The following is a 13,151-nucleotide window of genomic DNA, read 5'->3' as shown; positions in this document are numbered from 1 at the left end:
AACCGCTCTATAGAATAGGAAGTCACCACCGGAATAAAGTGTGCAGACTTAGTCAACCGGTCCACAATAACCCAAACTGCATTATATTTCAACAAAGTCTGTGGAAGCCCAAAAACGAAATCCATGGTAATACACTCCCATTTGCACTCCGGTATCTCCAATCTTTGAATCGACCCTCCCAGTTTATGATGTTCATACTTCACCTGTTGAAAATTCAATCACCGAGAGACATATTCAACAATATCTTTCTTCATTCTCCACCACCAATAGTGCTATTTCAAGTCACGGTACATCTTCATGACACCAGCATGAATGGAATAGCGCAAGTTGTGAGCCTCCTCAAGGATCAAATCTCTCAACCCATCAACAATTGGAACACAAATCTGGCCTATAACACCATCATCGCTAATCATAACCTCCTTAGCACCACCCCGCTGCACCATATCCTTCAACACCAACAAGTGAGGATCATCAAACTGATGAGCCTTGATATGCTCCAACAATGATGACTGAGCCACAACGCAAGCAAGAACCCGACTAGGCTTCGAGACATCCAATCTCACAAACTGATTGGCCAAGCCTGAACATCCATGGCTAGTGCCTTCTCTACTAATGGTAAACATGCCAAGCTTCCCATACTCTACGCCTTCCTACTCAGTGCATCGGCCACCACATTGGCCTTCCCTGGATGATATAATATAGTGATATCATAGTCTTTCAGAAACTCTAACCATCTCCACTGCCACAAATTAAGATCCTTCTGCTTGAACAGATGCTGGAGACTCCGATGATCAGTATAGACCTCGCAATGAACACCGTATAGATAGTGCCTCCAAATCTTCAATGTGTGAACAATAGCTGCCAACTCCAATTCATGCACAAGATAATTCTTGTCATGAACCTCCAACTGCCTAGATGCATAAGCAATCACCCTCAATATGGCGTGTTGCGGCATGCAGCCCGATCCACAATAACACTCTCAATACGGCTCTGAGGCCCACCTCAGTTATCAATCTCACAAGTCTCAAGGGGTCACAATCTTGTACCACACATTCCAATAATGGGAACATGTGATGTAAAAATGAATGATGAACGGAGACTGAGAGATAATATGCAAATGAAGAACCATGACTGAGTGTATAATTACAGTTAAAGAAGATAATGCAAAAAGAACAGAAATACCCTCATTAGGTCTCAACCGAATAAGCACATAGCCTAAATATGATTTCTAACATAAATCACATCTCAATTACTCTGACAAGTAGGAATTACACGGATAACACAAGACTTGAAAGCAACATAGTACAAAAATCAGTCTGGTTCATGATTACCATGGTGCACGCCCACACGCCCATCACCTAGCATATACGTCACCTCAACACAACACAAATAAAATGTTTTCCAGGGATAAATACTCTCAATTCCAAGTTTAGAAATATTATTTACCTCAAAACGCGTAACCCAATACTCCAACAAGCCCTCCCCACGTGTATCGGCCTCCGAACGACTCGAATCTAGTCACAAACAACTTAATCATAATAAATAATGTTGTAGGAAACAACTCCAAACTATTAAGTTTCGATCTTTATCAAAACTAAAAAGTCCACCCCGGGTTAGCACCTCGAAAATCGGTCAAACCCACAAATGCTGAACACCCATTCCGATACAAGTCCAACCATACCAAAATCAACTAATTCCGACTCCAAGTCGACCTTCAAATCCTAAATTTTCAATTTTGAAAAGTTTATACAAAATCCCCAATTTCTCTACTTCAAAACCTCAAATAAATGATAAAAACTAAGATGGAATCATGAATAATGAACAATCCGAGTTAAAAACACTTACCCCGATCCAAATCGTGAAAATCCTCTAAAATTGCCCAAAATCGAGCTCTACAACTCAAAATATGATATAACAACTCTAACCCTCAAAATGGGTTTTGAAGGGGTCTGCCGAGTGACTCTCGCACCTATGGTCACTTAATCGCATATGCGGTCCCGCAGGTGCGGCCAAAACACGCTTCTACGATAACCGATGAAGCCTCCGTCCTTTAGCATCTGCGGACCATGCTCCGCATCTACAAGTCCGCTTCTGCAGACAATCTTCGCACCTGCATTTCCGCAAATGCGGCGCTCCCACCGCATTTGTGACCAATGCCTCGCTCAGCTTAAATCTGCTTCTGTGGAACATCAAACGCATCTGCGGGCTCGCAGATGCAGCAAAACCCTCGTACCTACGACCCATTGCCAGCCCAGCAAAAATACGCACCTATGATCGTAGGGCCGCTTCGGCATTGCACCTGCGGAAATTCCCTCGCAGGTGAGATTGCATCAGAACTGAAGCCAATAATCATCTCACCACGTGCAACCATGTTCCACCAACCATCCAAATCACTCCCGAGGCCCCCCGGGATACCATCCAAACATACTGACAAGTACTAAAACACGACACAAATTTGGTCAAAGCCTCAAATCACATCAAACAACATCAAAATCATGAATCGCACACCCATAATGAAACTATTGAACTTCCAACTTCTAAAGCCTATGCCGAACCATATCAAATCACCTCCGAATGACCTCAAATTTTGCACACTAATCCCAAAAGACAGAACGGACCTATTCTAACTCCCTAGAACCAAAATCCAAACACGGTATCAGCAAAGTCAACTCTTGGTCAAACCTCTCAAACTTCCAAACCTGCCTTCCAGCTTTTGCTAAAAAGCCTCAAACTAACCTACGGACCTCCAAATCAATATTCGAACATTCGCTTAAGTCCGAAAGCACAACACGAAGCTACTGGAACCATCAAAACTCTATTCCAGAGTCGTCTACATAAAATTCAAACTCCAACCAACTCTTTCAACTTAAGCTTCCAACATTGGGACTAAGTATCCCAATTCACTCCAAAACTTCCCTGAAACCAATCTAACCACCCCAGCAAGTCACATAACCACAAATGAACATAGAAGTGACAATAAATAGGGGAGCAGGACTACTATACACAAAATGACCGGCCAGGACATTATATTTTCCCCCTCTTAAACAAATATTTGTCCTCGCAACGGGTCTAGAAGCATACCTAGAGTCTCAAATAGGTGTGGATAACTGCTCTGCATCTACCGCTCGATTTCCCAAGCAGCCTCCTTGACTGGATGGCCTCTCCACTGAACTTTTACCGAAGATGTATTCTTTGATCTTAACTTTCAAACCTGCCGATCCAAAATGGCCACTGGCTCCACATCATAAGTGAAATCCCCATGTAACTGAACCGTGTTGAAGTCTAAAACATGTGACGGGTCACCATAATACTTTTGGAGCATAGAAACATGAAATACTAGGTGAACACCCGATTGGCTAGGTGGCAATGCAAGCTTGTAGGCTACCTCTCCAATTCTCCCAAGCACCTCAAAAGGGCCAATATACCGAATGCTCATCTTTCCCTTTTCCCGAACCTCATCACACCCTTCATAGGCGAAACTTTGAGAAAAAACTTTTCACCCACCATATATGCAACATCATGAACCTTTCTATAAGCATAACTCTTCTATCTGGACTGAGCTGTGTGAAGCCGCTCCTAGATCAACTTTACCTTCTCCAAGACATCACAGACCAAATCGGTGCCCAACAACCTAGACTCCCTAGGATCAAACCAACCAACTAGAGAATGACATCTCCTCCCATATAAGGCCTTATAAGGAGCCAACTGGATACTCGACTGAAAGTTGTTGTTGTAGGTGAACTCTGCTAATGTAAGAAACTGATCCCATGACCTTCCAAAATCCATAACATAGGCATGTAACATATCCTCCATGATCTGAATCTTGCGCTTGGACTACCCGTCCATCCGAGGATGGAATGTTGTACTCAACTCAACCCGTGTGCCCAACTTTTGCTGCACTACTCTCCTAAACTGCAACGTGAACTGCGTGCCTCAATCATAAATGATAGAAATGGGCACGCCATGCAAGTGGATAATCTCTCGGATGTAGATCTGAGCCAACCTGCAGAATATGAAGTCACCACCGGAATGAAGTATGCAGACTTAGTCAACCGGTCCACAATAACCCAAGAACAAAATCCATGGTAATACGCTCCCATGGTAATACGCTCCCATTTGCACTCCGATATCTCCAATCTTTAAATCGACCCTCTTAGTTTATGATGTTCATACTTCACCTGTTGAAAATTCAAACACCGAGAGACATATTCAACAATATCTTTCTTCATTCTCCGCCAGTAATAGTGCTATTTCAAGTCATGGTACATCTTCATGACACAAGCGTGAATGGAATAGCGCGAGTTGTGAGCTTCCTCAAGGATCAAATCTCTCAACCTATCAACAATTGGAACACAAATCCGGCCTTTCCGCATAACACCATCATCGTGAATCACAACCTCCTTAGCACCACTCCGCTGCACTATATCCTTTACTAAAAACAAGTGAGGATCATCAAACTGATGAGCCTTGATACGCTCCAACAATGATGACTGAGCCACAACGCAAGCAAGAACCCGACTAGGCTTCGAGACATCCAATCTCACAAACTGATTGAATTAAAATGCCTTGTTGTTGATAATCTATAAGGATGCTTGAAAGTGAAATAAGGGGGTTGGAGATGGATAGTGTATCCACCGTGCCAATAATGAGAGTTATACTTGTGCCCAAACGTGGCTGTTTTAACTAATGCTATGCTTTGTAAGTGTTTCCAATGTGTCTTTAGCTCTTGTATATATTCATGAGTTGAAATTGTGTATTGCCATTTTTGGGAAAAGTATTTCAAGATTAAATGATGTGTTACTCATTTATGCTTCTAACTTGTGCTTTGATAACAAACCATTTTACTTCATTTGTTGGAAAGGAATTCATTATGTTTAAGTCTTTACTGCGAATAACTTAAATTTAGGATTTTCGGAATACTCTATATGTTGAAGCTTATGTTGATGATCCTTGAAGGTAAAGAAAAAAAAGTGTGGAATATGAAGTACAGCCGCCGTGCCATGAATAATGAATCTTGTGAATGGCCAAAAGAGCCAAGGAAATATTGTTGTTGTGAGTAGTTGAAAATACTAATGAAGGTTTATACAATTTGAAAGACGATGAGGTAAATACATTTGTAATTATACTACCTTTGTGTGCAAAAACAAAAAAATGTTTTTGGGAGTATCATTAACAAACCGAGGAAGGGTGGGTCATAAGGCCCACACCCGAAAATACACGTGCCGGTGTAGGGGTGGATGGTGATGGATTGTGATTATTACCCTTATTTGGGATGAGATTAATATTAGCTGTGAATTGGAAAGTCAACCCACAAGGCATATGTGGGAAGGCGGCCTAGCCGATCGGGTGGAGATCAGACGCGATGTTGCGCACATGGTGGTACTACTCTTGGTAACACTCTTTTTCGCATCACATATCAAACCACATTGTCCTTAGGGAGATGGCCTAGCCGATCGGGCGTGATCGGACTCCATGCTAAAAACATGATGGTATATCGGTGTTAATGATCTCCCAACCAAAAATATATATTATTTTTTTGTATTTTGAAAACTGGTATATGTTAACTGGGCATTTGGATATTGTTGATTGTGACTTGCTATTTCTATGGTTTTCCCTTTCTTATAATGGTATTCTATTTTGAAAGTGGACATTTAGCTTTACATACTAGTACTATTCCATATGTACTAACGTCCCTTTTGCCGGGGGCGCTGCATCTTCAATGGATGCAGGTGATTCGTCAGCAGGTGGTTTTGACCCTCGTTAGCAGTTACTCTCTATTCAGCAGATTTTGGTGAGCCCTACTCTGTTTCAGGCTTTATGTCATTTGACGTTGTACGTTACATTTTGAGGTATAGCCGGGGCCTTGTCGCCGACGCATCCATACTACTCTTCTGTTGTACTTAGAGGCTCCGTAAATAAGTTGTGGGTGGTATATGATGTTGGGAATTAAATTAGTAAGTTGTTGGTATTTGGGCGAACATGTTTTTATCATATCAATAAACTTGTTATATGTTGGAAATCATAAATGAATATCCTTTAGTAGTGGAAAATATTGTTGAACACTTGACTCTTCTCATGTCTGTCACATGTACTGGTTCTTATATTGTTAGTGGGCAAGGTTGGATAGAAGGTATCTAACAGGCTTGCTTAACCGGGGTATCTCAGTTGAGCACCGGTCACGCTCCCCGAGGTCGAGGTGTGACAACTATGAAAGTCTTGTATCTGTGTTTAAATTTAGCCACATCTATAAGTCTTGTTATATGGAACAATCTCATTAAGGTAAGTAAGGCAACTTGTTTTAACTTCAATGACTATTCTTGCATGTATTCTGTTGTGATCAAGTCATCTCTCATGAATTAGGCTATAGTTATATATGATACAGCTGAGTATTAATTGTTATGTGAGTAAGTTGAATGGGACTCCATCATGTTCATATATTCACCTTTAATCTTTATAGCTGGATTAAACCTGCTTAGTAGACGGTCTCCCCTGCCTTTAACTTCCTTAATGATATTATTGACCTAACTTTATGCATCAAGTGTCATTAACACCTGCTGAGTTTTTTTAAGTCTACTGTAATCCATTATCAGAATTAATGAAAGACTTTGAAACTATTTGCTTTGCCTGAATATTGCAATGTGCTTTAACCTTCAAATAAGAACATCGTGTATGTGAGACCTAGAACTCTTTGAAAAGAATGTAATCATGTCAAATGCCTAAGGTGATGTTGGCCTGTCAACCAACACAAACAGTTCTGTTAATACTCTTAAGAGATTCCTGCATGAAGATAATAACTCAGCATCTAATATGAGTCAAGACCTAGTTATAATTTCTGCTAAGTGCTTTTGTATATGTTCCATTTTATGATTCTATACTCATCCTAGTTCTTCAATGCTACTATTTGTCCTTCATGATTTCATGCATGTTTGCACTGTCTTGAAACTGCATCAAGTTCTTTTTCTCCTTCAACATGAATTGAACCTAATCTATGAAGTCTAAGGAAAACCTCTTATTGCTACTGCTTGGATATAGCAGTCTGCTTATTCTTAGTGAGAGTTTAACATTCTTAGAGGAATGTGATCATGTCATTGATTCCAAAGATAAGAAAGATTGGTGGCTTCAGATTCTGTCAAGTACTCTTAGGAGTTCTGTTCAAAGTTATAAACATGTAGTCTTGTTGAAACCTTGAGTGTGTTTTGGCATCTCTAACAACGTCTGTAAAGGTTTTAACCATGACTATTTTTCTGAAACCTTGATTGATACTTTCAAAGCCTCCAGTAGTATTATTAACTTGTGTATGTTAAAGACCAGACTTGAGTTAAAACAATTAGTGCTTAGTTTAATTAGGGGCTGTAAAGGTAAACACATCTGTACTCATTAACTGTTGAAGAATTGGACTATATGCTCTTTGTTTGATTTCAAGTGTTTGGTTCTTTAGTAGTAGCATGATAATATCTCTGGCCTTTAGACCTATTTAATGTGCTAATCATCCACTTAGTGTTGGAAATATAGTTATGAAAATGTAGATAAAACTACTTTGTGTTCCATATGTTATTCTGTTAAGAAAGGGGTACACTTTTGTGGTATGGTGTTGCTATGGTAATTGGTTCACATTAAAAGTGCCTCATTGGCACTTAAAACTGTAGGGAAGAATGAATTATTAATGGTTACGGGTATTTGGGAGTAGGTTTTAGCTCTTGGTTGGGGCTGCTCTTCCTAGAACAAGCATTGCCCTAGGCCCTACAGACCCTTGGGAACTTTGAAGTGTCAGGGGATTCAAAGGGAGATTTGACCTTGAGTGGAACTCTATCCTTAGCCTCTAATCTATTGATATTCATTACTCCTTTTGGGTTTAGTGTTTATTAACAATGAAAGGTTTTCAATGTAAACCATTTAACATACATAACCACTACATTAGTACGACCTCTCGTAATATTTAAGTATTGTTAGTTGCTATATTTTGTTTAAGTCATTTACTCACATGTTTTCGTGTATGATTTTATGCGTAGAATATTGTTTTCTAATGACTTTCTCTCTTTCTTTTGAACATGTACAACCATTGGGCCTGCTGAGCTCTCAAGGGACTCAAGCCCAAACCCTGCATCATGCATCTGAAATCTGGAGCCTGCTGTTGTCCTTTCCCGCTGATCATTGGGCCTACCTCTTTCAGGCCCAACCAGAGTCACTCCTTACCTTCACTGCTTCATTGCATCTTGTTATTTATATTCTCTTACATGTATATACATTGCTCTCGTCGTATTTGATTTAGTGTTTTGCTTTACCTTTTGAATTACATAAATAACTTAGGCAAGCATTAAAGAATATAGGGTTAAAAGAAATACTAGATAGTAACCAATGCTAACCTTTTCGTGAAGATTTCGAAGCTAAAAAGAGTACTCAGCAAAAACGGCAATACCTCTTTAAAATTCATAAACGAATTGCAAAACTAGTCTTCTAAAAGAATTTGACTCTTTCAAAACTTAGGAGCTGTCGTCCAGCAAGATTTTCAAACATCCCCTCAAGGCTATGATTTAGATAATTTGAGAAGCCAAGGTATACCTTAGACTCATTTGCTTATAACATCTTAGAACTATGTAAACATCCATCCTTTTAAAGAACAAAGCATTTTCTACATGCTATATGTAAACCATTTAATTTTGGAACTCTTTTAATCACATCAATGGTAGTTTTCAAAACTCTCTCTAAAACTCATACCCCTTTTAAATCTCAAATCCCTTCTAACATCCTACTCTCACTTTCACTAATATTAAGCCATGCCTCTCTAATACTAACTAAGCAAAATATAAACAACTAACCCTTTAAACCCAGTCTAAGTCCAATAAAGCTACCTCAGATAGATTTTAAGGGGTGCCTAACACCTTTCCCTTAAAAGAACAAGAACCCTTACCCAAAATCTCACCGGTTAGCAGACTAATAAAGAATATGACTTCAGTAGTTAAATAGGTATACTAGTATACCTTTAAATATTAGGTGGCGACTCTCATTCATCAACAACAGAGAACCCACAAGTTGAATCTTGTTTTGATTAGTATAAAATAGGGTGCAACAACATGGCAACTCTGCTGAGGAAACACCACTTAGGTTCTGACCTTATCAGACTTAGACTGGATTTGGAACTTAGATTTGTTTGTACACTGCTTTAACTCTATTTAATTTGCAATTATATGCTTACCTGCCTTACTTGCTCATTATGCCTGCTTATTATCATGCATGTTATTATTTCATACATATCTGCTACCGCTTTATATATATTGCCACCACGCTTCTTCCTATCGAGTCTTGGCCGTACACTATCACACACAATGGCACACGAGGGTTGTCTTTTACAACCCTCTGAACATTTTTTTCAAAAATTCATTAATTTTAGAGAATGGCTTTGTCAGGTCAACTGACATAACTTCTCGTAGTATGAAACACTCTACAAATGTCATATTTCATAAACCTTAGGTAAGTCGGTCCTTGGCATCGACACACAATTAGGAAACCACCTTAATGTCAATGGGTCATGCACTCAACGACATAATTTCTGTGAAAAGACAAACAAACCATGATGAGACACTCAAAGATCTGAAGCAAACACTTATAAAACTCTTTCTTTATCTGCTTCAAAAATTAAAATGAACCAAAACATCCCCGAGATCAATATGGTGATCAGATCACCACACAAGCCGAAGCGGTGGTGGAAGAATATCCACCGAGAACATGGAGATAAAATTCGGACACATTTGGGAGCACTGACCGCTTTGCTTACTCGATCTAACAAGGTGCTTATCCGAGCTGACAAGGTGCTTACTCGCCTACTGATAGAGTTGTGGGACCAGTCCAAGGTGGTGTTCAATTTTACTGATTGTGAGTTAGTGCCGACATTGGAAAAAGTTACCAGTTTCATGGAGTTTCCATTTACAGGGAGGAGACCGATATTACCAGTCACCATGCCCGGTTACAGGCTTCTTGAGAAACATCGAGGACGGATGGGTAAGCCTAGATCAATTGTTTGATTGGTTCGGACATCGTGAAAGCTATGAATGTTACTTGGGAGAATTTCAGTGTGATCAGGCAACATGGAAGAGTCTCAGGCCCATAGTTTTTCTCTTTGGCGATGTTGGGACTGTTGGTTTTCCCGCAAAGAAGAGGTCGGATCAATATCAACTTGTTACCCGTGGTTCTGGTGACATTCTAAGGCAACCTCCAAGCCACTCCGGTATCGCTAGTGTTAGTTGAGATTCTAAGGGCTTTGTCTGCATATGCACGAGGGTATGATTTCTTTAATGGCTATAACTTACTGCTTCAGATCTGGGCCACTGAGAATTTCCTTCAGCGAGAGGCCACAGTTGACTACTTTGTGGGCGTCAGCAACATGATCCGTAGCCACAACGAGAGGATAAGACGTTGCGTCTCCCCATACGGACAAGATGAGTGGAGATAAATGCTGACTAACCTAAGCAGAGAATGGGTCAATTGGAAGCTGTCATGGATAGGTGGAAGGTCAATCCTAAAAACTCCTCAGAAATACTTCATTGGGCTAATAGGACTTGAGGGCATCCAATCATACTCACCCCTACGGGTTCTCAGACAGTTTGGGTTGATCCAGGATGTGCTTCTTTGGATAAGGACAGCGCTGTATGAGGACGAGTACAACGGGCAGATTCCAATACCAAGGTTAAGAAGGCTCCAAAAAGAGTTGAATGATCTGGACACAATGCCAATAGGTTAAAACTTGTGGTGCACTTCGAAAGATTATGTCTGGATCAACGAGGAAGATGAGCTATCCCGACCAAGCAGGGAAGGTATAGCATGTTTGGAAGACGCAGTGGATGCTTTGCAAATCTATCATGAGATCCTGCCACGTTATCTTGTGACTACATCCATGCACTGTCAAGTGGTCTCGGGGTCCATTGACCACATGCTACCACCTGCTGAAGATGATGACCGAGTAGTGGAGTGCATCCAGATAGAATTCGAGACAGAGCTGGAGGAAGACCCAGAGGAAGAATCTGAGTTCAATAACAATGGAGAGGAATTTGAAGAAGATCTAGAGGATGAACCGTAAGAAAATTAGAAGAGATAGGGAATGATTCTGGGGATGGTTACTAGAAGTTGGTTGATTTTCCCTTCTTTTTCACTTTTTATCTTTATCCCCAATTTTCTTCTTTCCCTAAGGGCAAGTTGTTCAAGCCCATGCAGTTCTGTGAATGTTGGAAACAATGATGTAACCTCTGCTCCCTCTTATCTCAATCCAAACACTATCAATGAAAACAAAATTTGCTTCGGATCTGAATGTGTCAAATCTGATTGTTTGTCAAATACTTGCAGCTTAGGCCTACCTCCGGCAAAGAGAGATCCCACGAATTCTAAGAAAATGCACTCGTCTAATTACGTGAACTAACTGCTCAGTGTGACCTGTTATTTGTATAAATTAAGAAACTGACTTTTGTTCATTTTCTTTTTTTCTTTCATTTCTTACATTATTATTATTCCCCAAAAGAAAGTTGGTTTGTATCGACCCAAAATTGGCGGAACAACCGTACAACCTAAGATCGAAAGCGAAGATGTCTGCTACAGATAACCCGACCGAGCATGCTCTGGGAGTAACCGATAGCCCAGGGCGATCAGGGGAGAAGGACAATACAAGGAATGATGAACATGTGGCCAGGATGGCCCAAGAGATGGAATCTTTGAGGGAGGAAGTGCAACATATCCAGGAACTAGCACATCTGGCTGTGACAATGCTCCCTCAACCACCTCATTTTCCTTCTCTGGATTCAATCCCCAAAAACTTTCTTTCTACCACTCGCCAGACTAACAATACCCTGACTTCAATCCCTACCACTCATATCATACCTCCCGTGACCCCCGCAAACCCACCAAATCCTCTTATCCACACTCCCTACGTACCACATTATGTTCAAATGCCACAAAACCCACCAGTTACCTCCAACACAGTTCACACCCCTCCTCGTGATGAAGTCACCTTTACCACTCACCAAAACCACCACATACCCGCGGCACATACCGCTGCACATGAGCGATATGTTCCCCCTATATATGTCATTTCTGAACTCACCTTTACAGCGTCTGTCACAGTTAGGGTGCCTTATGAAATTGATCAGTATGATGAGATGAAAATGAAAGCTAGGTGTAAGGAAGCGAAGTCAGTATCTGAGTAGTTACAAGTCTTGAGAAAACAAATGAAGAACCTCCAAGTCGCTAGGGGAGGCGAAAGTCTAGACTATGAGGATTTATGTATCCATCCCGATGTGGATATGTCAGTAGGGTACATACCTCCAAAGTTCGATATCTTTTACGGGACGGGTGACCCCATGCACATTTAAGAGAGTATTGTGACAAGTTAGTTGGAGTGGGAAGAAAGAGAAGTTGAGGATGAAGTTGTTCATAAGAAGCCTGACATGGGAAGCACTTACCTAGTATACTCGAGGACATGGCATGATATGGTAGAAGATTTCATGAATCGCTTCCGATTCAATACAGAGATCACTCCCGATAGGTTCGTACTGGTAAACCTGCAGAAGAAGTCATCAGAGAATATGCACGTCGATGGAGATCAGAGGCCTCCAGGGCAAAACCTTCGTTGGACGATAGTGAATTAACTAAGTATTTCATCAGAGTCCAAGAAGGGATTTACTTTGAGAAAATGATGGGCATGATGGGACAGAAATTCCCTGAACTAGTCAAGATGGAAGATTTCTTAGAAGAAGGTATAAAATCTGGCAAAGTACAATGCATGGCTGCACTACAAGCAGCTAGCAAAACAATCCAACCAGGGTCAATAGGTAGCGAAAAGAAGAAAAAGGAAGAGGTATCAGCAGTCATCCTTTATTATCAACCCAACCCACATCATGGAAACAACTCTTATTCCCCAAACAACCATTCACCACCACCTGCTTATGGTAAAGTTTACAACATACATCCATATTACAATCCCCAACCACAATATAACCCACGAAGAACCCATAACAACCTGAACCCACCACGGCCATATGATCTTGTCCAAACTATCACTCATCAAAACTGAACCACTTATGTACCCCGACCTCGACCAAATTTTGAAGAGAGAGGTCCCAGAAACTACACCACGATCACTGAACCTCTGGCTCAACTGTTTAAGAGAT

At 40.7% G+C, this 13,151-nt stretch overlaps 1 protein-coding gene across 1 annotated transcript; it reads right to left on the bottom strand.

Moving 5' to 3' along the window:
* Window positions 1-272: 272 nt before the first annotated feature.
* LOC138909752 (uncharacterized) lies at window positions 273-623 on the bottom strand. Its single transcript, XM_070200965.1, has one exon. The coding sequence runs from the start codon at window positions 621-623 to the stop codon at window positions 273-275; it is 351 nt and encodes a 116-aa protein (XP_070057066.1).
* Window positions 624-13,151: the final 12,528 nt, after the last annotated feature.

The sequence above is a fragment of the Nicotiana tomentosiformis genome, chromosome 4 (genome assembly GCF_000390325.3).
Source record: "Nicotiana tomentosiformis chromosome 4, ASM39032v3, whole genome shotgun sequence".
Lineage (NCBI taxonomy): Eukaryota > Viridiplantae > Streptophyta > Magnoliopsida > Solanales > Solanaceae > Nicotiana > Nicotiana tomentosiformis.
This window is presented reverse-complemented; position numbering and strand designations above follow the sequence as displayed.